Source organism: Orcinus orca, chromosome 7, assembly GCF_937001465.1.
Source record: "Orcinus orca chromosome 7, mOrcOrc1.1, whole genome shotgun sequence".
Taxonomy (NCBI): domain Eukaryota; kingdom Metazoa; phylum Chordata; class Mammalia; order Artiodactyla; family Delphinidae; genus Orcinus; species Orcinus orca.
In genome coordinates, this window is record NC_064565.1 from 86821258 (window position 1) to 86846903 (window position 25646).

Here is a 25646-nt window from a genome sequence, read left to right on the forward strand (position 1 = left end):
CCGCGTACCGCAAAATAATAATAATAATAAATAAATAAATAAATAAATAAAAATTTAAAAATAAAAATCTGATATCTCAATATTTTATAGTATTTCACAATGTAACACCTGAGTGTTACTGTGTGTTCCTGTGATCATTTCCAGAATACTGCTTTCTAGAACACTTTCTAAAAGGTTGGTCTGAAGCATGGAGACATTCCTGCAGCTGTGCTTCCCTTCCATGTGTCAGAACCACAGAAAAAGGCTGCGGTGGGGGATTTATTTTACACATTTCTTCCAGAAAATAGGCCTGTGGCCCCTTTGACTGACTGCTTCAGGAAATCTATAGCTGAGCTGCTTCATATTTCTCCTGGTGGTAAATGTATCAAGAGGAAATGCTACCTGCTTCCACACATTTCTCGTCAATCTTCATGTCATCTTCTATAAAAGAGCATAGAAAGGGAAAACTTGAAGTTAAAATGTTAGTATCACAAATGAAATTCCCTATGTATAGGCTTATGGCAATGAAACTCAGACCACCCTATAATCATGTTATTCTTACAACTATCGCTCACTCGGAGAGATAAAAAGGGCTCTACTGTACTAAATGAAAATGTAGGCTATGGGAGGCCACAGGACATCGAATGGTTAAAATTCTAAAAGCCCAGGCTTTTAAATACTGGACAAATTAGTTTACCTCTAAGCCTCATCTTCTGTCTATAAATGGGGGTAGTAATAATACCTACCACATAGGATAGGATTGAGATAATGCAGGAAAAGCTCACGCACATGGTAAGTGCTCAATAATGTTAATTATTTTTACCTTTAGCTGGGATGTATGTATGAGAATAAAAGAATATAACTTTTAAAACTGTTCATCCTAATACTCAAAGCTCTTTACAGTGTGACCCAAACCCAACTTTGAAAACTGCTGTCTCTTTCTTGTATCTTACACTCCTGTTAGAGCAGACTCCATTGATTCTTCCTCTGTGCCTTTGCTTAGGCTGTTCCCTTAGCCTGTAATACTTCAAGGTCCATCTCAACACTGATCAAAATGAATATCCTTGCCATGAACCGCGCAACATTTTCTTCCTACTACCTTGAATTCTCTGCTATTGCACATCTACTCTGCCTCGTAATACAATCATTTGGGTGTTTGCCTTATTAGCCCTCCTAGACAGCTCCTTGAAAAGTGGAAATCATCTTAACTAATTTTTACGTATTTTATAGACCTTAGTGTCTTCCACATAGTAGGCACATGACTAATTATCTATTAAACTGAATTTCCCTTTTAATATCAGAATAGTTGATTTGCACATATATTCTTAAAAAAATTTTTTTTGTCTTTCGGCACTGTATATCTTGAGCCTAGCACAATACCCACAATTCCCAGGTGATCAATAAATACTATTTTAATAAATGTCTTATATGTTGTAAAAGTGCAAATTATAGTTTGTATAATAAGCTATAATATTATAAAGTAATATAATAAATTTATCATCACTTCCTTAAAGATCATATCATTGATTGTTTTTAAGTAAAATATGCAATATGAACAATTTTATGAAATAATACTGTTTTATAGAGATAGGAGCACAGATGAACAAGTAACATAGCTGAGATTTTTAACACTGTCGTTCAATTCCTTATATTCATTTAGAGATTATTTTCCAGATCAATAATTTATAACGGTGAATTCATTAGTTCCTAGCACATAACTAGAGGGTTTTGATTTAAAGGCAAACAAAAACTAGAATTGTCATTCCTGTTTTACAGAGGCCAGGAGAGACTCTCTAATAACAGCACAAGTAGTCCCGGTTTTTCTAATATGTAACTCTGGGGTCTAAAAGAGCCACGGATTTTGCGCTCTCAAAATTAACAATTCCAGGGACTTCCCTGGTGGTCCAGTGGTAAAGAATCTGCCTTACAATGCAGGGGATGCGGGTTCAATCCTTGGTGGGGGACCTAAGATCCCACATGCTGCGGGGCAACAAAGCCTGCATGCCACATCTACTGAGTTTGGGCAACTCAACTAGAGAACCCATGTGTCGCAAACTACAGAGCCCACGTGCTCTGGAGCCCGCGCGCCATAGCTAGAGAGAATTCCGCGCGCTGCAGCGAAAGATCCCGCATGCTTCAACAGAGATCCCATGCACCACAACTAAGACCCAACGCAGCCTAAAATAAATAAATAATAAATAAATCTTTTATAAAAAATGAACAATTCCACACTATGGGCTAGGGTGAGTGTTATGGACTGATTTGTACCCTCCACAAATGCATACATATGTTGAAATCCTAGCCCCCAGATGACTGTATTTGGAGATGGGGTCTTTAAGGAGATAATTAAGATTAAATGAGGTCATAAAGTTGGGGCCAAAATCCAAAAGGACTGGTGGCCTTATAAGAAGAGGAAAAGAAACCACACTAATCTCTATCTCTCTCTCTTTCTCTCTCTTCTCCCTCTCTCCCCACACACTTCTCCCACCCCACATTCATGGAGGAAAGGCCATGTGAGCACACAGAGAGAAGGCAGCCATCTGCGAGCCAGGAAGAAAAGTCTCCTCAGAAACCAACTCTGTCAGAACATTGATCTTGGACTTAGAGTCCCCAGAACTGTGAGAAATAAATGTCTGTGGTTAAAGTCACCCAGTCTGTGTGATCTTGCTATGGCAGCCTGAGCTGACAGACAGTGGGCTTGTCACCCAGCAAGACCACAGGGACCCAAGGGCCTGTCCATGTTCCTCCCCCTCCCCTTTCCAATTTCAGGGATGAAATGTGGATGGTGGCAAAGGGGACTGCTCTTCTCTCTTCTTTTCCCCTCTCCACAAGTAGACAGCGTCTTGCTTTCCTGCTTGTGTGTGTGTGTTTGGCATCATAATGAGTCATCTTGGTGTCTGAGCATGGAGAAGGGGAGAGGTAATAACTGGAGGCCCCATTTGCCCCTGATGTAGTGCCCTTCAGACAGAGAGCAGCTTTAATCCAGACCAGGGCTGTTTGCAACTTCTGACAATGTTCTTACCTTATCAATCTTTTCATCCATACAATGGGAACAATAACAATTCCATTACAGAGTTATTTTTAGACATTGTGTACAAAGCAGTTGAAACAAAACAGAGGATCAGTTTCACAACTTTCATTGAATTCTTACCATGTGCTGTGTTAGATTCTGGGGCTGCCTGTAAATGTTGGTTCTCTTTTCTTGTATTCCTCTCAGTGTTAAGAACAATTACACAGTGGGTGTTCTTTTGACTGACATCTTTTTATAAATTAGGGTATTAGTGATTAGCACACTATGAGGCACACAGGAAGAGCTTAATAAATAGCTGAATTGAAAGTGAATTAAGAAAACTATAGGAAATTTCTAGGAGGCTTTGGAGATGAGTTTTTTTTCCCCACAAATACTATTTCTTACCTTCTTCCATAGAAATCGCTGGGTACAGAAAAATGATTGAAGCAGGGGAAAAAAGAGAGAGCGAGCACAATAGTTTATGCTATAGTTTATCAGATTAATTTACCTACAGTAAGAAAAGCAAAGTGCCAAAATTATTCTCTAAAAATTCAATGGAGATTTAGTAACAAAATGATAAGTGAATATCCTATAGAAACCAATAAATTTATGAGCCTTGTTGGAAATGGGATCTATTTGCTTCTGGCAAATCCTATTCCCTTGTATCCCAATAAGCTCTGTAAGAGTTGCATTCTATTCATTTCTGAATTAATGCGCTTATTATTTATTCATTATATTTTAGGAACTCAAATCTTGAATGGAAAGAAGGAAAGAGAGAGAAAGGGAGGAAGAAAAGAAGGAAGGAGGAGAGAAAGGAAGGAGAGAGAGAGAGGAGGGAGGGAAAGAAAGAGGGATGACAATTACAAGTGCATCTTCAGTAAATAACTTTTTAATAACATCTGTAAACTAACATACGCCTGGAATTTTTCAATAACTCTTGAGTAATAAAGTTGCCTATACATCCTGTGTAGTAACACTTTCCTGAGATTTTTTTTCCCATGGTAACATTCAGGCAGAACAGAAAGATACAAAATAATATTTATTTGAAATATCATCTACAACAGTTAAAAAGAAATGACCTGATAGTTTAGAAAATGATGTGCTCCATCAGAAACATCCCTGGGGCTTTCCTGGTGGCACAGTGGTTAAGAATCCGCCTGCCAATGCAGGGGACATGGGTTCGAGCCCTGGTTCAGGAAGATCCCACATGCCGCGGAGCAACTAAGCCTGTGCACCACAACTACTGAGCCTGAGCTCTAGAGCCCGTGAGCCACAACTACTGAGCCCGTGTGGCACGACTACTGAAGCTCGTGAGCCCTACAGCCTGTGCTCTGCAACAAGAGAAGCCACCGCAATGAGAAGCCCCCGCACTGCAACGAAGAGTAGCCCCTGCTCGTCACAACTAGAGAAAGTCTGCATACAGCAACAAAGACCCAATGCATCCAAAAATAAATAAATTAAATAAATAAATTTAAAAAAAAGAAACATCCCTGTGAGAGGTGACCCTTTAACTCAGTGCCTCCATACTTGGGGTTCCTGGACTCAGAGATTTGTAAGGATAATAATATGTGGCTGCAAACTCTCTTCAGGATGGACTTTGCAACATTCTAATAGAAATGGCACATAGGCTATGCAAGCAAGTTAGATGTCAACCCGTGGCCCTACTATTTATCAGATATTGGTTAGAAGCTTAGCACTTTCACATGCCTTTGATAAATAGAATAGGAAAATGGGTTAAAGAAGTACTTCAATCTGGTTTGGTAAACAAACTTTTTCAAAGCACAGGGGAAATAACTAAAATATCACTATGAAGATTATATCATGACAAATGTTTCTGATAAAATGTCAAGTTAAAGAGAAAAGATAAAAAGTAGTATTGCAGGGCTTCCCTGGTTGCACAGTGGTTGAGAATCTGCCTGCCAATGCAGGGAACACGGGTTCGACCCCCGGTCAGGGACGATCCCACATGCCACGGAACAACTGGGCCCGTGAGCCACAACTACTGAGCCTGTGAGTCTGGAGCCTGTGCTCCACAACAAAAGAGGCCGCGATAGTGAGAGGCCCGCGCACCGCGATGAAGAGTGGCCCCCACTTGCCGCAACTAGAGAAAGCCCTTGCCCAGAAACGAAGACCCAACACAGCCAAAAATTATTTAATTAATTAATTTTAAAAAGTAGTATTGCAATTGTTACTGTAACCATGTAAAATATGGTTCTATAACGAGAAGACAGTATGAAAATATGGTCAGTGTAAAGGAATTTTAAGAGTGTTTTCTTTCAAAAATATCTCTATAGTTGTCATCATATCTTTTCAAGGGAAAAAATAATAATTTTTGGCTTAGAGAATTGAGAAGTAAAGTGGATGAGGACTCTCCATGGGCAAATCTATGTTTACTTTAGTGCCCTCCCAGCCTCCTGTCACGCCCCTCTCCCTCTCCCTCCTCCGGGCACCTCTTCCCCTTCTGTAACTCCTGCCAGAGAGCATTTCAGACGGTCCTTGATCAGCAGGTTCTAGCTGGGCTCTATGAGCTACTGACACCCTTCATTAAGGGAGTAAGTCGTTCACAAGCATTCGCCACCATGAATCCCTTTGCTGACAATTCCTCCGCCGCCATCTAAAATACTGTGAAGTGAACAAACTACACTCATTAAATAATCATTCAGTCCCATGTTTACTCATCAAAGGCACACAAACTGTGCCGCTCTGCAGCCTTGCTTGCCAGTAGATGTATAATGTATGGACTAGCCGTAGACACCTCAGGGGACTTCAAGCCAGGGAGTGATCACAAGAACATTTGCATTTTCACAAACTGAAAACTCTTCTAAATCCAAAGGAATGAATGTCTATGGTAGGATTTCAGATGGCTGCCAGGAGGCTATCTGGGGTATGGGGACATTTAAAGATCCTCTGTTGGGCGGGAAGCCAGCCCTGGGAGAGAGGGAGCTGTCTTTCTCGGGATGCACAGGCTGGGTTTGAGGTGTCAGCACACTCACATATGGTGGCTTTGAGGTTGTTGTGAGGCTGATATGGCTGAGACCACCAGAACTCCCGTTGCTTCCTATGCAAAAAGAAATACACTGTGAGCAGGAAAAATAAAAAGTAATCCAGGTTAACCCAGGTGAAATAGATCCAGGATAGAATGTTTCCTAGAATTCTGTTGCTTCCAACCAAGTGAACATGGAGATTTCACCTCCAAACACACTGTCAAATACATTCTCCAAATGCATGGCCTTTCTTACCATTCTTTCCTGCCTCACAGCATCTTTTCAGAGTCACACTGACTTAGGGTGAAAATCTGGCCTGAGACCACGAGTGCACATGCCACAGAGCTTCACTGCATGAGCCACGGCTCCTGCATCTCTGGCATGTTAGCCCGCTCCAGCTGGTCTCAGAATTTTCACCGCATGTTCTGGTCTCCCTCCCAGGCTGTGATGCTCTCTACAGTCCCTTTAGAGCCACATGAATTTCAGTTCCTTCCGTTGTCCTTTGTGCACTCATCTAGTAAACCTGCCATTTCTGTGTGCTCCTTGCAAGACCCCCACTGGAATCTCCTTGCCACTCTCTGCTCTGAGACCAAGAGGACTAATCTCATTAGGGCTTTATCCCTGTGTGTGTCCTCAGGTCATCCCTTATCCTCTGCACTTTAATCCCTGTAAGGCTCCATCCACCACCTGCCACTCCCTGAAGCCCTTTCACACACCCTCTGGAACTGGCAGTAAATCTCCAGCGAAATCTCTCAAACCTCCTCCTGCACTTTGAGTGAGCCCTTCACCTTCTTGTTCTAACTAAACCCAGGTCCCCCTGAGCTCACTGCTCCCTTGCCCCTTTTGAGAGGTGGCTCCTTCCTCTCCCACTCCCAGTGGCGTGTGGGTAAACCAGCCCGGGGAGATGAGTCCTCATGTGCAGCTTTGCAGGTTTTTCTAGTGTCAATATTCCCATTGGGGCTGATTTCAAGCTGCCACCCCGATGTCACTGACCGCGGGTGTGAGAAGGGTGCACACAGGCTCTGTGAGCTGGCTCCAGCACACCACTGCATGAGGCCCTCACTCCATGGGGCCTGGAGGTGGGGTCTGCGTCCTGCTTCTCCTGGCCATCTCCAGACTATATCCTAGATGCCCTCACTTTGAAAGCCATTTCCCCGACTCTTCTGGAAGCCATTCTCAGATTATTCCTGCTAACTCCCATGCTTTTAACACTGCTCTGTCATAATGCATGACGATTTTATTAGGCACAAAGATGTCCCTTCCAACACCCTGGCCTCTTGGTTCTTTGATCTCCTCTCTTCCAATGACCTTCCAATGACCCCAGTCACTGCATCCCACTGTCATACCCTAGGCCTTTCAGTACCCAAAACTACAATCTCTATATAATTTCTATTTCCAGCATCCCTTTCTTCTACCAGCACCTCCTATCTTCCCAACCCCAATAATCTATCAACCCCATAGGGACCTATAATCCATGGATCTGACTTCCTTTCCACTGACCCTACCCTGTCACCTCCCCCCTTAACAAGCTTAAATGTCATGGTCTTTCATTAAAATCACTCCCTTGTCCCTCTCTTGATTTACTGTTAAATCTGACTCCCTGTCTAATCTGGCCCTGCCCCCCAGGAAGCTGGCCAGAATCACTATAAATTTATGACCTTTAACCTTAAGTGGGCCCTTAATGCTGATGATACTGTATTTATCTAACCAATTTGCTTTCCAGTTCTCATAGAAACTTTTCAAGCTTCCTCCTCTTTCCTTCCCAATATCTCCTACCCACCCTTACTCTCAGCTTATGACATTGCTTATTCCACTGAGAAAATAAGAGCAGATGGAAGAGACCTTCCATAAACTCCCACCATATCCCTCACCCTCAGCTGTGCCCACACACTCTGGATTCCCTGCTGCTACTATTACTGTGGGTGAACTGTTCATGATCCTGTATAAGGCCAACCCCTCTATTTATAGGCTCCATCACATCTCCTCCTGCTTCCCCAAGGACAACAAGAGCAGCAATGTTCCCTTCTTTCTCCTGTATCATAAAGTTTTCCCTCTCATTGGATTTTTCCCATTACCATTATCTACCCTATCTAAAAAAGTTCTCTCATACCACTTCACTTTCCCCTCTAGCTATTTGTCCGTTGTTCTGCTCTGCTTTATACAAAATGTCTCAAAGAATTTTCCATGCTCATTGTTGTCAATGTCTTCAAATCCCCTTTTACTAAGATTTTGGTCCCACCTCATCCACTGAAATTGCTTTTATCAAGATCACCAATGACTTCTGTTGCTAAATCCAGTGGTCAATTCTCAGTCCCCTCAGCGGTGGTTGACATAGTTGATCAGGACACTCTACCATCTTGATTTTGGTCTGCCTCATCGGCCATTCCTTCTCAGTCTCCTTTGCTATTTCCTTTTCTTCTTCGTTATCTCTTAACATTGGCTGAGTCTTGGACCTCTCATTCTATTTTCTTTCTATCCTTAATCCCTTCCTTGGACCTCAATAGCACCAAGGTGATGGTGGAAAGTTGAGATTCAGTAACTGAGCTTTCAACTCAGCCTTGAAAGATTAAAGAGGGAGTCAGAACTACCTTTAAAAGTTAATTTAGCTTCCCAAGTACTATTCTCTCTTTTCTAATTGATACGATTATTCTGGTCCCTTTGGTGTTTAAGATGTTTAGAGCATATTGACAAGTTGACATTTGGATTTAGAGACCAGTGTGTGTTCATCTATCTGCTTGTCTCTCTTTCTCTCATCTTAACTGCAATAACAGAAGCCTGAGAAAACGTTTTGTTTCCTGATGGCTCGGTCTTGAGTCCAGGAGTGATGACTTTTCTTACCTCTTCAGAAGGTGCGTGGAAGGGATTAGGCCAGCACAGGTACCAAGGTCTGAGATTTTCCGGGCTTGCCACCAGAGGGCATCATTCTGGTCCACAATCTGGAGGATGTCCCCCTTCTGGAAAGGCAAGCCGGCATCCATGCAGGGGATGGCAGGGTCCTCCTGGGGCCAGTACTCAGTCATGGCACGAACATATACCTGACAGTAGGTGCATAATGACACCTCAGAAGAATCCTTACCCCCGGGTTGTTAAGACTTAAAACCATCTCTCCCACTCTTCCACCTACTGGTGCTATCTTTCCTCTCCAACCTCACCAAAAAGAACTTCCTTCTTGAACTGAGTCTGAGAGCCACGAAAAAAAAAAAAAAAAAGTGAGTTTGGGAATAGAATCTTTCAGCTCTGAGAAGTTTTTGCTCAAATGCTCACCATTCTTGATGTTACTTCTTAACTTCTTGGTACCCCATCTCCTGTTATTGTATTCATTTACTGATTTGCCTCTCATGTCATCAGTATCGAAAAATATACAATACAGTATTGAACAAATCTTCAATATATTATAGAGGATAGTAATAAGATACAAAGTACATCATGGTTGTTATTGTTATTGGAGGATTTCCTGTGTGTGGGTATGAAGGCTCAGTAAATTCTTACCATCTTTTGGCTATTAACAGGAGGGTCAGAAACCGGAACCACCTTGAATATGATTGTGCCACGAGACATGGCCTAGAAAATGTCAGAGGAAAGAATGACAAATCGCAGAGTTCACTGGGTTACTGGGGTTTGGCAGACAGAAGTTACAATTCAATGTGTGCAGGTCAAATGGTGACATCTCCCACAGGGGCTTTTACAAGGGCTCAACAGCTAAACATCACCACCCAGAAATGGACATTAGGAAGAAATTGAGCTTCACTTCTGTCCTGCTGTGGGACTTCCAGGATCACTGGTCTGTTAAAACCCACACTGAGGCCTGGCTTCTTGCAGGGACCCTCCATCTCGCTGCTGCCAGGACACCACACTCAGCAAGGTCTTATTCCCACAGGCACTAAGGAAGGAGAGGAGCTCTTGGTCTGACTTTCCCTCCTCTTATCTCAGTCAGTAATTATTTCCTGAAAAATGATTTCTGCATCAGGCAGCCTAGTCTTATGTGGAAGAAGATAAAGGGCCCCCAAGTCTTCTGGGGGGAACTGACGTCTCCAAACTAATGGTGGAGGAAACAGAGAGCCTCTTAGTTTGATGGGAGAGGTAAGAACCCCCCTGTCACACACACTGTGATGGGCATTGGAGATCCTAGAGATTAACAAGAAAGATCTCGGTCTCACTTGGGAATTTCACAACCCCACTGTCCTGGCAACTCCACAGCTGGAGCTGAAAGGGCTGAGGTGGAGGCATGTGTGTCTGTGACTGACAGTCCTTTAAGCTCCCGGTGCAGTATCTTTTACACCACACAGAATCTTGCCTGGTGGTTTGCAAAATATTTCAGTGCTTGGTATACTCCTTATAATACTCCTTATATAATACTCCTTATAATACTCCTTTTATAATACTCCTTATATAATACTCCTTATAATACTTATAATACTCCTTATATAATACTCCTTATATAATACTCCTTATATAATACTCCTTATAATACTCCTTATAATACTCCTTATATAATACTCCTTATAATACTCCTTATATAATACTCCTTATAATACTCCTTATATAATACTCCTTATAATACCACTCCTCCTCTCAGTCCCTAAGGCACATCTATGAAAATCTAGAGTTCCCCCAAGAACCCAGTTTGAGAACCACTAGTCTATGTAATATATAATAATTGACCTCAGGCCCCACCCTGGGGGTGTACATGGGAGGAGGTGTGCGGGGAAAGCTGCTATGGCTACTGACAGCTGGACAGTGACTCGGGCAATGGTTTGAAGGATGGGAATGGGAACCGAAAAGAGTTACCAAAAGCTCATATAATCAGGTCACTGCCATTTCAACCACAAGGACAGTGGCAGGGCCAGCAGGGATGTCCCCCTCCCCATATGCTGCCCTCTGGAGACTTCTTTTCTACCCCAAAGCTGCCTCAAGGAAACTGCATAAACATGTAAGGGGAGCGAGGGGTGGTTTGCTCGGGTTCAGACACTCCCCCACTGTCTCACTCTGCCCATCCCGGGCTCGGTTTCCAGTGGAGCAACCCAGGTGACAAGGGACCTGGGCTGGGCGGTCTGGCAGTCTTCCTGAGGCTGAAAGAGCAGCTTGTGAAGGGAGGTATCCAGAAGGGGCCAGATCCCCTGAGGAGGCGGATGGGGGAAGGCGGACGAGCTGCATAGAAACAGACAAGTTCTCGGGCCTAGAGAGAGGAAGCTGCCTAGCGGGACCCGAATACCCCTCCAATTACAGTGCACACGCCATGGGCTGACGTAACGTGGCACTGAGTCATGGAGAAGGCGAGGAGGAGACTGTTACCAGAATATGGATCACTTGCTCAGGGTCCAGTCCTTCAACTGAAACTCCATTCACTTCCACCAGTTTGTCTCCAGCATATAACAACCCTAGGCAAACGGGAACACAAAACAAAGAGGGGTACAAAAAAACTCTCACAAATGGCGGTAGCCATCCCAAAGCTCCTTAACAAACGCGCTAACCCAAGCAGGCTCTGACGTCTTAAATTTCATGGTGAAATAATAATAATAAAGCAAACTGGCTATTCCAATTTACACCACCACCAAAGTGCATGAGAATTGCATTTTTCTACCTTTCCACCAACACTGGGTATTAAGTGGTGGTGATATTTTTATTTTCACTAATCTGATGTTGTAAGATGGAACTGGAACTCTGGTAAGAAGATAACACGAAAAATAAAGCTGTTGGGGTCATGAGAAAATGTCAGATGAAAAGGAAATGGGGGGTATTCTTCAAAAGAGAAAATGTGGAGAAACTTGAGGGTTAAGATTGAGGCTTGAGAAATATGACGTAAGACAGTGCAGATAAGAAGCAGGATGACATCACGGAACAGAAACCAAGGATGATGAAAATTTTAAGCAAGGTGTTGTCAACAACATCAAATGTGCTGCAGAAGTAAAAATAAAACTGAGGCTGACAGAAGGGCCAGTGGACTTAGCAACTAGGATGTCCCTGGGTAATTTCTCTAAGAACGCTGGGGTATGAACCCTGCGCCAGGTTTCCAGGGTCATATACAGTGAGGACACACGTAGCAGGTACAGAACAGCTCGTTTCAGAAGCACAGTGATGAAAAGAAGGAAATTTGGTTCTCTGGTAGAAAAGACAAGCAACAGGTGTTTGAAGACGGGGAAGAGAGATGCCTTTTTGAACACAGAAGGACCAAGTGAAGCGTGAAAGTTGGGAATATAGAGTGAGGCAGACCTGGACTTGAATCCTGACTCACCCTGTGAAACCCTGAGCAAGTTAGGTGGTTAATCTCTTTGAGCCTCAGTTTCCTCATCTATATGATAGCCTGATAATACTTACCTTGTTAGGCTTACATGGGAATGTAAAGTAAGGGAACATTAATTTAGCGCCTAGAATGGAGGGACTCAGTGAGGAAGGGCAATGGGACTTCTCTGGAATATTCCTTTCTTCCTTCTTAGTAACCAAGCAATAGAACTTATTAAAGCTCAACATCAGTTAAGAAAGAGGGGCTTCCCTGGGAAGATTAAACAATCATTCCCTGTTTTCCTGGTCACGCTTGCACCCTGCTGCTCCAGCTTACCACTCCTCTCTGCCAGCCCACCATGGATGACTCTGGCCACCAGGATGTCCCCTGTCATCTCATGGCGCTTGATGGTAGCTCCCTGGGGAGAGAGTACAGTAGAACCCCTTTTTACCTAACATGACACTTTCCTGGGGGCTTCCCTCAGTGTCGCTCTGGTCTTTCGGACAAGGGTATTCATACCAACCAGGGCCATACATACTGTGCCATGAAAAAGGAAAGGCCATTCAACCTTGGTCTAGCAAAGTCTACACCCAACCACATAGACATCAAAGAATATTGAGATCCTTCCAAAGGTAAAGAAAACTCCCACAATTACAACCTAATCAAAGGGATTATGCTTAGAAAATCAAATTAATGCCTTACTTAGCTTCCCCTTTATAGAGGAAAAAAACGTAGGAGTAAAATATATGTACATGTCACAGAGCCAAATAATAAAATAAAAGAATTTCTTATGTCTCACAGTTCTTAGAAAACAAAAACACTAAGCAGAAATCTTCCCTGGTGAAAACATTACAACCTGTAATGTGCTTGAAATCACAGGCAAAATTCATGAAGATACAGTTTCGCCATTATTATCATGGATTCCCTCACATTGTCTGATTGCCTCACACTACATCTGTGACTACAGACAAGAATACTGCCCAAGTAATTACTAGAGATAACTTAGCTCATAATTAACCCTGGTGTAATCCTAAATGAAAAGGTAAAATGATTTCCTTACCAGGGGCTGCTGGTTTTTCACCATGCAAACAATCCTCATTGCTTCCTCGCTCTCAGGGATGTTGTCTGGCAGTGGAGGGAGAAGAGGTTCAAAGTCTTTCTGAGCCACGGTGTCATGGGCACTGAGCAAGGCCTGGGAACAGAGAAGGAAAAGGGGAACAAACGTCACACATAGGACACACCCGCCTAGAGATGCTGACTCAATATTATGTGAGATACAACAACAACCAACACGTATGTGCCAGGCATAGTTCTAAGTGTTTCATGTGGATTAACTCAATCTTCACAATAATCCTGAGGCAGGTATTTAAATTTTTAAAATTTATTTTAATACAATTTGTAAAGGTTACTTTCCATTTACTGTTATTACAAAATAGTGGCTATTCCCCATGTTGTACAATACACCCTTGTAGCCTATCTTTCACCCAATAGTTTATACCTACCACTCCTCCACTCCCATATTGCCTGCCCCACTCCACTGGTAACTACTAATTTGTTCTCAATATCTGTGAGTTTGCTCCTTTTTTGTTATATTCACTAGATTGTGGTATTTTTTAGATTCCACATGTGACATCATACAGTATTTGTCTTTCTCTGTTTGACTTATTTCACTAAGCATAATGCCCTCCAAATGCATCCATGTTGCTGTAAATGGCAAAATTTCATTCTTTTTTATGGCTGAGTAGTATTCCATTGTATATAAATACCACATCTTCTTTGTCCATTCATCTGTTCATGGACACTTAGGTCGCTTTCATACCTTGGCGATTGTAAATAATGCTGCTATGAACATTGGGGTGCATGTATCTTTTCAGATTCGTGTTTTTGGTGTTTTTTGACATATACCCAGGAATGGAATCACTGAGTCATATGGTAGTTCTATTTTTAGTTTTTTGAGAAAACTCCACACTGTTTTCCACAGTGGCTGCATCAACTTATTGATACAAGTGTTCCCTTTTCTCCACATCCTTGTGAGGCAAGTATATTTATTTCCCCCATTTTACAGATAAGGAAACAAGGCAGAGAGAGGGTAAACAACACATAATATATTCTTTCATTTCTGATAAAATGTATTCTGTCACATTCTCATCTCCTGGAAACCCATGTAATCCATGGTGCTCCTATAAACTTGAACTACAAAACAACTATTGTAATAGTTTCCCCAATTAAGGTAGAATGAGGAGAGTAATCAAAACATCTTGCTGGTTTAATTATCAGTGATACTTAAGGGCCCATGCAAAACAGAATGAGAAAAAGTAGTCCTCCACTTTTAGAGTATGATCAAAGAGTTCCTTCTCATGGCCCAGTATGTTCAATTTTCATTTCACGAGATGGGGAAGTAGTCATTCTACAGCCCTGCCAGAGACTGGTGGACAGAACTTTGTTGGAACTCAGAGAAAATTCTCTAGGTTTATCTTGTGAAATAAAACATTTTTTAACATCTTTATTGGAGTATAATTGCTTTACAATGGTGTGTTAGTTTCTGATTTATAACAAAGTAAATCAGTTATACATATACATATGTCCCCATATCTCTTCCCTCTTGCATCTCCCTCCCTCCCACCCTCCCTATCCCACACCTCTATGTGGTCACAAAGCACTGAGCTGATCTCCCTGTGCTATGAGGCTGCTTCCCACTAGCTATCTATTCTACGTTTGGTAGTGTATATATGTCCGTGCCACTCTCTCACTTCATTCCAGCTTACCCTTCCCCCTCCCCATGTCCTCAAGTCCATTCTCTAGTAGGTCTGTGTCTTTATTCCCATCTTAGCCCTAGGTTCTTCAGATCCCTTTTTTTTTTTTTAGATTCCATATATATGTGTTAGCATAAGGTATTTGTTTTTCTCTTTCTGACTTACTTCACTCTGTATGACAGACTCTAGGTCCATCCACACCACTACAAATAACTCAATTTTGTTTCTTTTTACGGCTGAGTAATATTCCATTGTATATATGTGCCACATCTTCTTTATCCATTCATCTGTCGATGGACACTTAGGTTGCTTCCATGTCCTGGCTATTGTAAATAGAGCTGCAATGAACATTGTGGTACATGACTCTTTTTGAATTATGGTTTTCGCAGGGTATATGCCCAGTAGTGGGATTGCTGGGTCGTATGGTAGTTCTACTTTTAGTTTTTTAAGGAACCTCCAGATTGTGCTCCATAGTGGCTGTATCAATTTACATTCCCACCAACAGTGCAAGAGGGTTCCGTTTTCTCCACACCCTCTCCAGCATTCATTGTTTGTAGATTTTTTGATGATGGCCATTCTGACTGGTGAAAAACACTATTCTTGAACGTAACCGGAGATGTTAAATACAATGGAGAAATGATGAGTCTCCTCAATTAAACCTAATTAATCCTCCAAAATGATATTTTAAATGTGGGCAAAAGTTCATCAAGCTATAGTAAGAAAGCTAAATTTTAGTACTATTAAAATTAATAAAAAAACAGGCCTTGGCCACTATAATTCTAGGTAGTTTTTTTTTTTAACATCTGTATTGGAGTATAATTGCTTTACAATGGTGTGTTAGTTTCTGCTTTATAACAAAGTGAATCAGTCATACATATACATATATCCCCATATCTCTTCCCTCTTGCGTCTCCATCCCTCCCACCCTCCCTATCCCACCCCTCTAGGTGGTCACAAAGCACCGAGCTGATCTCCCTGTGCTATGCGGCTGCTTCCCACTAGCTATCTATTTTACGTTTGGTAGTGTATATATGTCCATGCCACTCTCTCACTTTGTCACAGCTTACCCTTCCCCCTCCCCATATCCTCAAGTCCATTCTCTAGTAGGTCGTGTCTTTATTCCCATCTTACCCCTAGGTTCTTCATGACTTTTTTTTTCTTAGATTCCATATATATGTGTTAGCATACGGTATTTGTTTTTCTCTTTCTGACTTACTTTACTCTGTATGACAGACTCTAGGTCCATCCACCTCATTACAAATAGCTCAATTTCGTTTCTTTTTATGGCTGAGTATATTCCATTGTATATATGTGCCACATCTTCTTTATCCATTCATCTGATGATGGACACTTTGAATAAAACTTTTTGACTGATAAATTCCATTGCTCCAAGGGCAGACATCCTCTTAAATTCTAATTTGTTGATAAATTGATCTCAAAATCTATAAGTACTATGAGATAGGTTTCTATTCTGCAATCAAATGTTCTTCATATACCCCCTTGTAGAGCTAATCATTATTATACTGTATTTTCCAAGCACCTTCACACACTCTATTTGAAACTTAAAATAACTTAAGATGTATGCTACCTCGATTGCCCCCCCAGAATTTTCGAGGAACAATGGCTTTGCCGGGGGGAAAAAGACACCATGGGAAGTTCTGGATGCCTCCTTATAAATAGGGCAGGTTTGTCTCCATGACCAGTGAGATTAAGCCAGTCACGTCCAAGTTCCACATTTTTAGGTACAGTCTGTTGGTCACCCACATACGGTAATAGAACATCTATTCAGAGAGCACATTTTCCAGCACATTTATTTCTCCTTCCCAACTTTGTCTATGTGCCAGATGGTTATATCTTGCCCATTTTAGCAAGCACTTGCCTTTAAGTGTGGAGCCTGGAGGATTTGTCTCAGCTCTTGGATCTCAGGGGACTTGGGGGTTTCATGTAATATCTTCACTACCTGGTTGGTGGAAAAACATACATTGTGAATTTTTTAACAATCTTTATCACCTAGTTAACATCACCTAGGTTGGATAACAGGTATACTGACACGATATTGACCTAAGAAAAGCTGTTACTGAAGCCTTCTTTTTCCTCTTTAAAGTCAGGGCTTTAGAGTCTTTCCTTATCATTAAACTTCATTACAGCAGGTAGAATCCAAGATTTGGGGTAGATCTAAACCACAGTGCCCCAGTCCTGGCACATCACAGGCTTGGAGGAAGAACAAACATAATTTTGTAATGTCATATGTGCCAAGGCAATATCCCTCTAGTGGCTCTGAGATAGCTGTTTGCTAATGTGAATGCTTTATAGGCAGGTTAAGGTATCTGAGTTCTCCAGCTACAGGCTCAATTACCTGGAGAACCCAGGTAGCTTAATCCCATGGGCTGTTCCATTCTTCAGTTGCAAAATGAAATAGTAATTTGTATTTTAGGGCTTATTATTTGATTAGCAATTTCAATGTTTGTTGCAACAAAAAAGTGCTAGACAGAATGAATTCTGATCTCTTTGCTTTGGTTTAGGCATAGACTTGCTTTCTGACATGACATAAGCCCTAACAAGACCTTAACCAGCTCCATGAATCTTCAGCAGTCAAGGACCATCACATATTGTCAAATGAAAACAAGCAGTTTAGCAAGCTTCACCTCCACTCACTGGGGTTACAACTGAATAAAATATCATGTGTGTGTTTCCCTGTGGACAGCTGAGAACCATTCAAGTTGTTGATTACTGGAGCTGAGGTTAGAAATTTTTTTTAAAATTTCTTTTAATATGGACAATAAATAAAAACAAAACAGATTATATTTATGTATCCATTCAGCAAATATGCATTGAACATCTACCGTGTGCTAGGCACTGTTTTGAGTGATGCAAATAGAGCACTGAATAGGCAGACAAAAATCCCCAGTCTCATGGAGTTTACATTCTAGTGAGGAGCCACAGACAATAAATAAAATATATAAGTAAAAGAGTTTTATTTGATGATGAAAAGAGTTAAGAAGAAAAATGAAATAGGGAAGGTGGATAGGGAATGCTATGAGAGGACTGCAATTTTAGATGGGGTGACCAGGGAAAGCCTCCGTGAGGTGACATTTGAGTGGAGACTGGAGGGAGATGAGAAAGCAAATCGTGTGGCTATACGGGCAAGGGCGTTACTGACATAAGGAATAGCAAGTGCAAAGGGCCTGCGGTAGGAGCATGTCTGGTTCGAACAACCACAAGGGGTTCAACTGGCTGGAGCAGAGTGAATAAGGGAGAGAGTGGTGAGTATGACATCAAAGAGGTAACAGGGGCCCCCTTATGTTTCACTATGCAAGAATTCGGATGTTTACTCGGAGATAAGTTGTTGTAGGAAGAGTTTGAGCAGGGAAGTGACATGATTTGGCTCATCTTTAATCAGAATCTCTTTGGCTGCCATGACGGGAATAGACCCCAGGGGAGCAAGAGTATAAGTGGGCGACCAGGTAGGAGGCTACATCGCAATTATCCATGTGAGAGACAATGATGCTCTATATTAGGTGGCACAGCAGAGGTGGGGAGATTCTCGATATGTTTTGAAACTAGAGCTGACAGGACTGGGTGTGGGTGTGAGAGAAAGGAAAAGTCAAAGATGACCCCAGAGGTTTCAGCCGGGGTACTGCAAGAACAAAGACGTCCTTAGTGAGATGGAAAAGGCGGGGGTGAGAGCAGCTTTGGGGATGGGACAGCCAAGAGCTCCGTTGGGGACCAAGTTTGAGGTCCATTAGACATCTCAGTAGGATGGGATGGGGCAGAGGACATCAGAGCCTGCCGTCCAGGATCCCAGAATAGGGATGTAAATTAGGTAACATTAGTAGAGCAACATTACCCTCTTTCCAGGGGATAATTAGGTCCACGGTTTAGGGAAAAAGAGGGAAATGCACACAAGCTAAAAATGTGTCTTGTTGGTTTTAATTTGGGGAGACAGCAGGCCTTCTATTAAAGCTCAGTTAGAAACAGTTATCAGATGCATAATCACCAACTGAACTTTTCCATTAGAGCATTTAAACTAGCGCTGAGTAAAATGGTATCACGTTAAAGCTCTACTATTCTCTGGATGAAAAATCACCTCACCTCGTAGGATAACGCCTGGGCATGGGGTGTGGCAGGAATGAGCTTCTTTCCTTTAAATTCCTGGAGGCAGTCATAAACCTGCCGAGGGGCAACGAGGAGAGAATGACATACTGAGGGAAGGCTCGCCCAGGGGAGACTCAGCCTGAGCAATGGCACAAGTGGCTGGCTAGCATGTGTGTTGGCTTTTAATAAGGTGTCTTAGTTGTCTAAGCGAAATGAACTCAAGACTGGTGGCTCTAACGCTTCAAAGCCTTAATTACTGGCTGCCACTGGAAACTGTTCTTCCCCAAACAATATCATTGATAAAAAGAAACGTGAATTTTACTCTTGTTAAATTAAGTAAGCCTGGGTTTTCCAGGCTTGAGGCCAATAAGGATTTGAAGCCAGAGACCTGTGGGAACTTCCAGGCTGGGTAGCTGCGTAGGGCATGGGTTAGGGGCTCAGGTTCACCAGGGCATCTGAATGAGAGGCCGGGCACACTATACATGCTTATTTGTACTCTGTGCTCACCTTTTGTTTCCTTTCCTCCCTTAATTCTCCAGTAACAGTTTGTTTATAAAAATTCCAACTTTGTCTTTGTTGACCCTTAGGAATTGTTTTCCATACCAGGATCTAGGGTTGGGCTGAGGATACCAAGGTCTGACTAGCTCTGCAGTGCAGACCTTAATCTTATTTTAGAAATCTAGTTTCTCTTACAGTTGGAGAAATGAGGTCCAGGAGGTCAGCTCAGCCCTGCCTTTCTCCATCCGGATCTGGGATGGCGGGGCTTCCTTGCTCTACCTCAGTGCCCAAGCTCAAGTGTACCTGGAAGTGATTAAGGCTGGTGGATTGATGCAGGGAGCATAGAGGCCAAGCAGCCTACCAGTGGTAGCAAAGGCAATGCCTTTAGTGGCATTCATACCCCTGTATTAGCTTCCCAGGAGGGAAAAGTGCCTGGTAGAAATCAAGTAGTTTCCCCCAAAGTTTTTTTGGTTTTTGTTTTTTTTTTGCGGTACGCGGGCCTCTCACCGCTGTGGCCTCTCCCGCTGCAGAGCACAGGCTCCGGACGCGCAGGCTCAGCGGCCATGGCTCACGGGCCCAGCCGCTCCGCGGCATGTGGGATCCTCCCGGACCGGCGAACGAACCCGTGTCCCCTGCATCGGCAGGCGGACTCCCAACCACTGCGCCACCAGGGAAGCCCATCCCCCAAAGTTTTATTCAGATATAATTGAGATAGAACATTGTGTAAATTTTACGGGTATGCCATGTTTATTTGATACACGTATATGTTGCAAAACGGTAACCATGATAAGGTTAGTTAACACCGTCACTTCACATAATTACCACTTTGTGTGTCATGATAACGTGTAACATCTATTCTCTCAGCAAATTTCAAGTATGTAATACAATATTGTTAAATATAGTCACCACGCTGTACATTTGCTCCCCAGAACTTATTCATCTTGTAACTGGAAATTTGTACCCTTTGACCAACATCTCCCTATTTCCCTTCCCCCTAGTCCCTGGCAACCACTATTCTCTCTGCTTCTATGAGCTCCACCTTTTTAGATTCCACACACAAGCGAGATCGCACAGTATTTGTCTTTCTCTGACTTATTTCACTTAGCATGATGTCCTGAGATCCATCCATGCTGTTGCAAAAGGGAGGATTTCCTTCCTTTTTATGGCTGAATAATATTCCACTGGACATCCCACTTCTGAGTATATAGTGATAGTGAAATGAAATCACTACCTAAAAAGATATCTGCACCCCATGTTCATTGAAGCTTTATTCACAATAGCCAAGGCATGGAAGAAAACGCTGTGTCCAACAATGGATGAATGGATTAAGAAATCAGGTGTTTTAAAACCAGTGCTGTGAGGAGTACCTCTTTGCTCATGCTAAGTATGCTGACACTTCTTTCTTATCTTAAAGAATATAATATTAACATGCATCATAAGGCTGACCATATTTCACTTAAGTGAAGGAAACACATCCTCCAAAAAATAACTTCAAAAGGACCTTTCTTAATAATAACATTTGTTCAGAAGAACAAAATTATAGTCAGATGCTATTGTATAGTGCATGAAATTTTAGCCAAATTTAAAAAAAGAAGAGATCTTCAGAGTAAGAAAAACTTAAGATACCTAAACAGAGCTGTAGACATTTCATGTCCTAATTTATGAAAACAAAGAGGAATGATTTTTAAAGCATTTTTATTTGTCCTGAGTTGGCCTCAAGGACAAAGGGTTGTAGACAGCTGCTAAGGGTGCTGTCTATGGCCGTTTGTGGTGGCTGCTGTGTGACCCCAGGGGTCTCTGGAAGAAAGGGAGTTGGGGGCAGAAAAGAGAGGAGCTGCCATATTCTTTTCCAGCCAAGTATATTCCTTCCTAAGCTAAGAGGTTGTGTAGCTCTTCTCTGAACTTTTTCCCAGTTGAAATTTCCTGCCAACTGACAAGCAACACTGTTGGACGAGTAAGTTCTGCTCCCAAGGCTAAGGCTTCTGAGAAATGGAGTGCTCACCTTGAGCAGAGCCTGCAGCCACGGGGAGTGAAGGAGGTCGTACAGGAGACACACTCCATTCACGTCTCGGCTGTAGAACAGATTCAGCTCTTGTAGCACAAGCCTCAGGATTTGGGAGATACCTACAAATGGGAGAGGGCAGAGATGGGGTGACGGGTAGAAAGGCAGGTGTAAATGTGAAGGACAATTCAGACCGCTGGTAGGTACCAGGAGCTCATGAGGAGAGGAGAGGACACTGGATTTGAGGCCCAAAACTCTGCTCTAGCCCTGTTCTATCACTTACTGTGTGAACTTCAGAAAGCCATCCAACTATCTGGAACCTACTTTCCTTGTGGCAAAATGAGAATATGTTAGCTTCCCCACAGGGTTGTTGCCAACATTAGATGAAATAATAGATCATAGTATAGAAATGAAAGATTTTATGAGAGCAATATTGCTTTCCCCTCCCCAATCTTAATAGCCCCTGGTGTACTCCAAAATTATCTAGTTGTTTTCTGGATCCTCCTTCTCTAATTCAAACATGCAGCCATGTGTATTTACCCTTTATGAAAATTCTTATTGAAAAATTCTCCTAACAGGCGTTTAATACCTAGCTCAGGATTCCACTATTAAAGGGACTGAACAGAATTTAGTAAATGCTTGGTTGCTTTTACAAGTATTTTCATAGAAATCCTATTTGTTGCAGTGATATTTCGAATGTGAACAAGTTGTGAAGTTCTAAGGCAAAGTAAAACATCGTGGGGTAGGAAAAAAAGAGATTCTGAATCTACTGTGTCAATTTCTTTCCTTCCTGCCTTGAAAATTGCTTAGACTTATCACTAATAGATGCAATAGGACACTTCAAACTGTATGACAAATTCCTTGTAGGAATCACAAAAAGTCTATCAGAATTTCTGCACCTACATTGGATCACATATTTAGAGGGATATTAAAAGAACTTTCTGGTCTAGAAAAGGAACCTGGCACCACATACCATTCTCCGGATTGGTTACCGTAGAAAGTTTCTCGTCCTTCTTGTCCTTGCTGTCTGGTGGGTCTGCTCCTTTGTCTGACTGTATCATGCTCCCTTCCCAAGCTTTCAGAAGGAATTCAGAGCTAGGGAGCAGATCAACAAACAGCACACAGCTCACTCAATCACACTGGCCCCGCAGCTCTTAGTACATATATAGGCACATATTTTCAACAGCATTTATTGAGCAAGTCAGGCACTGTGCTACGTACACACCAGGATCCACATCGGATAAAACAGTCTTGCCTTGTGGCACTTCCTCTCTAAATTATCCATCACCAGCTGTGTGAACGAGAAAACTACTATTTCATGAAACGTTCCTTCTACTCCCCTTTCTTAAAACAAGTGACAAATAATGTCAGTTTGTTTATTTTCCACCTCTTTGCCTAGTTGATTTCACCATCATTCAGAGATCAGAAGAGTCTTCCCTGGCCTGTCTCCATTCAGGTGCCCTCTTCCCTCTCATTGCCCATATAGTTCTTCATGGCACTGATCACAGTTGCAAAAGTTATGGGTTACTGCTGAGGATACTCTTAGGGTTTACTTTATATATTGCTTTAAGTAGGTTTAGTTTCAAGAAACAGAAACCCCAAATAATAGTGGCTTAACAGAGTAGAAGTTTATATCTTGCTTATGTAAAAGTCCAGAGGCAGAGCAGCCCTGCTCTATGAAATTCTCAGAGAATAGGCTCCTTCTTGCTCACTGCTTTGCCCCCTTGGGGTGTGGTGGTGTTCTTATCTTCCTGTTCCAAGATGGTGGCTGGAGCTCCAGCCATCACCTCTACATTTCAGCCAAGCAGGATGGGGATTAAGAAAACGAGGGCAAAGGGGACATGCTCACTGCTCTTTGAGAAAGTTTGACAGAAGTTGCCGTACACGATGAGAAATCACCTCAGGCCCTGTAAATTTTCAAATGTCCCACTGAACTTTCATGTTGCTGGAAAAACAACAACAACAACAAAAAACCACCTTATAATTATCTGACCTCAGAACTCAACTTCTCTTTACATATGAACACAAAGTATTTTTGCACAGTTTTAACATACACTGAATTTTCTGGAATGCTGCTACCTTAATTGAGGAATGAATTTACTTCATTTTGCTTGGACTTTATCAAGTTCACCATTTCAGAAAATCAGGTCATTAATGGTTAAGCTGCTCAAAGTATAACATGTCACTACAACACACCACCATCAAGCCATGGCTGTATCTCTGTCTGTATTCGAAGCTGCTGCGTCCCTGGTGGAGTTTCTTATAGGTGCAAACATGTGTTACTTCATTATATCTTTTGGTATAGTGATATCCCATATTTACAAATTGAAATTTAGATATCTTATCAACTACATTTGTTTAATTTCTCTTTTTTATTATTACTAGGGCATTATATATATGGATTTTGGGGGGGAAGTTTTGTGTGTCTTAGTCTGGGTTCCTCCAGAATCAGACACAGAGCAAGGATTCTAGTGAGGTGATTTGCTTGGAAAGTGATCTAGAACACTAGTAGTGGAGTGAGGTACTAAGGCAGGGTAAGGGAAAAAAATCCAGTAAAAAGTACATCAAGCAAGTAACTGCTCTGGGCCCTATAGAGCTTCATCCCATGGAGGAACAAGGGACAAGGGAGTGGGGATATTTATACAGCAACACTGCCAGACATGGGTTGAGGGCTTTCCCCAGAGAGCATTACTTCTGGTCCTTCCAGCCTGCTACATGTGTACTTTCAGATAAAGAGTGTAGGTACAGAATGTACCAAAAGGGATATGGGTAGGGCACCGACAGCATTTGTCACAGGAGAATAATAAAGGATAAATCAGGATTTTTTTAAAAGGAGCATTTCATATTAGTTGTTAAAGACGGGTATGGTTTTTTGAATCTGATATGGTTGAGAACAACTGTCTATAATCTAGACAGATTGTGGGGTTGAGTCAGGGAGGCTATCTAGAAAAAGACAGATTCTTCTGTTGTCTCTAAATTCTATGGCAGTGAGAAGAGCAACACAGAAAGCTGTTATGAAATCTTAGACAACCTTCCCATACACATTCTTTTCCCGTCGCACTGAAGTATTCTAGTTTGCCAGATTCTTCCTAAACTTGACATCATAAGCTTCTGCCTTGCCCACCACCACCCACCCCACCCAGCCCCAAATGAGTCAGTTTACACCCTGCCTTTTTCCTGCATTCCAGTTTCTGAGACTCTATTGAATCATTTTGCACAGCACAGCATGTATAACTCATCTTCATCCCTGGAGGGGAGCATTTCCAAGGTAGGGTTTGAAAAGGGAGATGGAGTGTCTGCCAGACAAAAGCCAGAGCAAACAGGCGAGTCTGACACCAAACCATCATATTCAGGCAACTTCTTAAAATGCTTCTCACAAACCGTGTTCTTGGTGAGGCAGTACGAGTTAAACAATGATGCTATGTGTGCATCGTAGGTGGACCACAATTCTTCCATATTTAATGCCCAGATGACAGTGTGCCCAACCAGGCCTATCCATGCAGCAGATGGGGGCACTGGAGACTGTACGTTCCTGAGATGAAATTGTGAGAGAAATTTGCAGATAGACTGTGGTTTCTATAACGAAGTCTAATTATTAAAGTAACTTCTAATCAATCTACCAACCCAGAGCTACACAGATAACATTCATATACTCTAAAAGGCTCATTTTGGCTAAAAGTTTCTCTGCCACTGAAGCACAAACAGTAATGTTCATCTCCACAACTTAGCTGAATTCTGAAAACAGTCATCCTCAGCTTCCTGTGACAAATTTGCTATGAGCTGAATTGTGTTCCCTCCAAATTCAGGTGTTGAAGCCCTAACCCCTCAATGTGATGGTATTTAGAGATGGGACCTTCGGGAGGTAATTAGGTTTAGATGAGGTAGTGATGGTGGGGCCCTCATGATGGCATTTGTGCGCTTATAAGGAGAGACACCATAGAGCTTCTTCTCTTAATCTCTCTGCCACATGAGGACACAGCCAGAAAGAGGCTATCTTCAAGCCAGGAAGAGGGACCTCACCAGAACCCAACCAGGCTGGTACTGTGATCTCAGACTTCCAGCCTCCAGAACTGTGAGAAATAAATTTCTGTTGTTTTTAAGCTGC

General features: G+C 42.3%; 1 protein-coding gene across 1 annotated transcript in view; it reads right to left on the minus strand.

The window, feature by feature from the left end:
* The window catches only part of MPP4 (MAGUK p55 scaffold protein 4), a 40168-nt gene extending 17164 nt beyond the window's left edge, over positions 1–23004 (minus strand). Inside the window, exons 1-12 of the mRNA XM_004262851.3 lie at positions 22515–23004; positions 21542–21663; positions 19039–19116; positions 16826–16906; positions 13254–13385; positions 12530–12611; positions 11266–11351; positions 9463–9534; positions 8812–9008; positions 5983–6047; positions 3395–3412; positions 382–420 (exon numbers count right to left, since the gene is read on the minus strand). Coding sequence (XP_004262899.1) covers positions 382–420; positions 3395–3412; positions 5983–6047; positions 8812–9008; positions 9463–9534; positions 11266–11351; positions 12530–12611; positions 13254–13385; positions 16826–16906; positions 19039–19116; positions 21542–21663; positions 22515–22602 — 1060 coding nt within the window. The 5' untranslated portion in view covers positions 22603–23004. The remainder of the gene's footprint in view (positions 1–381; positions 421–3394; positions 3413–5982; positions 6048–8811; positions 9009–9462; positions 9535–11265; positions 11352–12529; positions 12612–13253; positions 13386–16825; positions 16907–19038; positions 19117–21541; positions 21664–22514) is intronic.
* Between the last annotated feature and the right edge of the window lie 2642 nt (positions 23005–25646).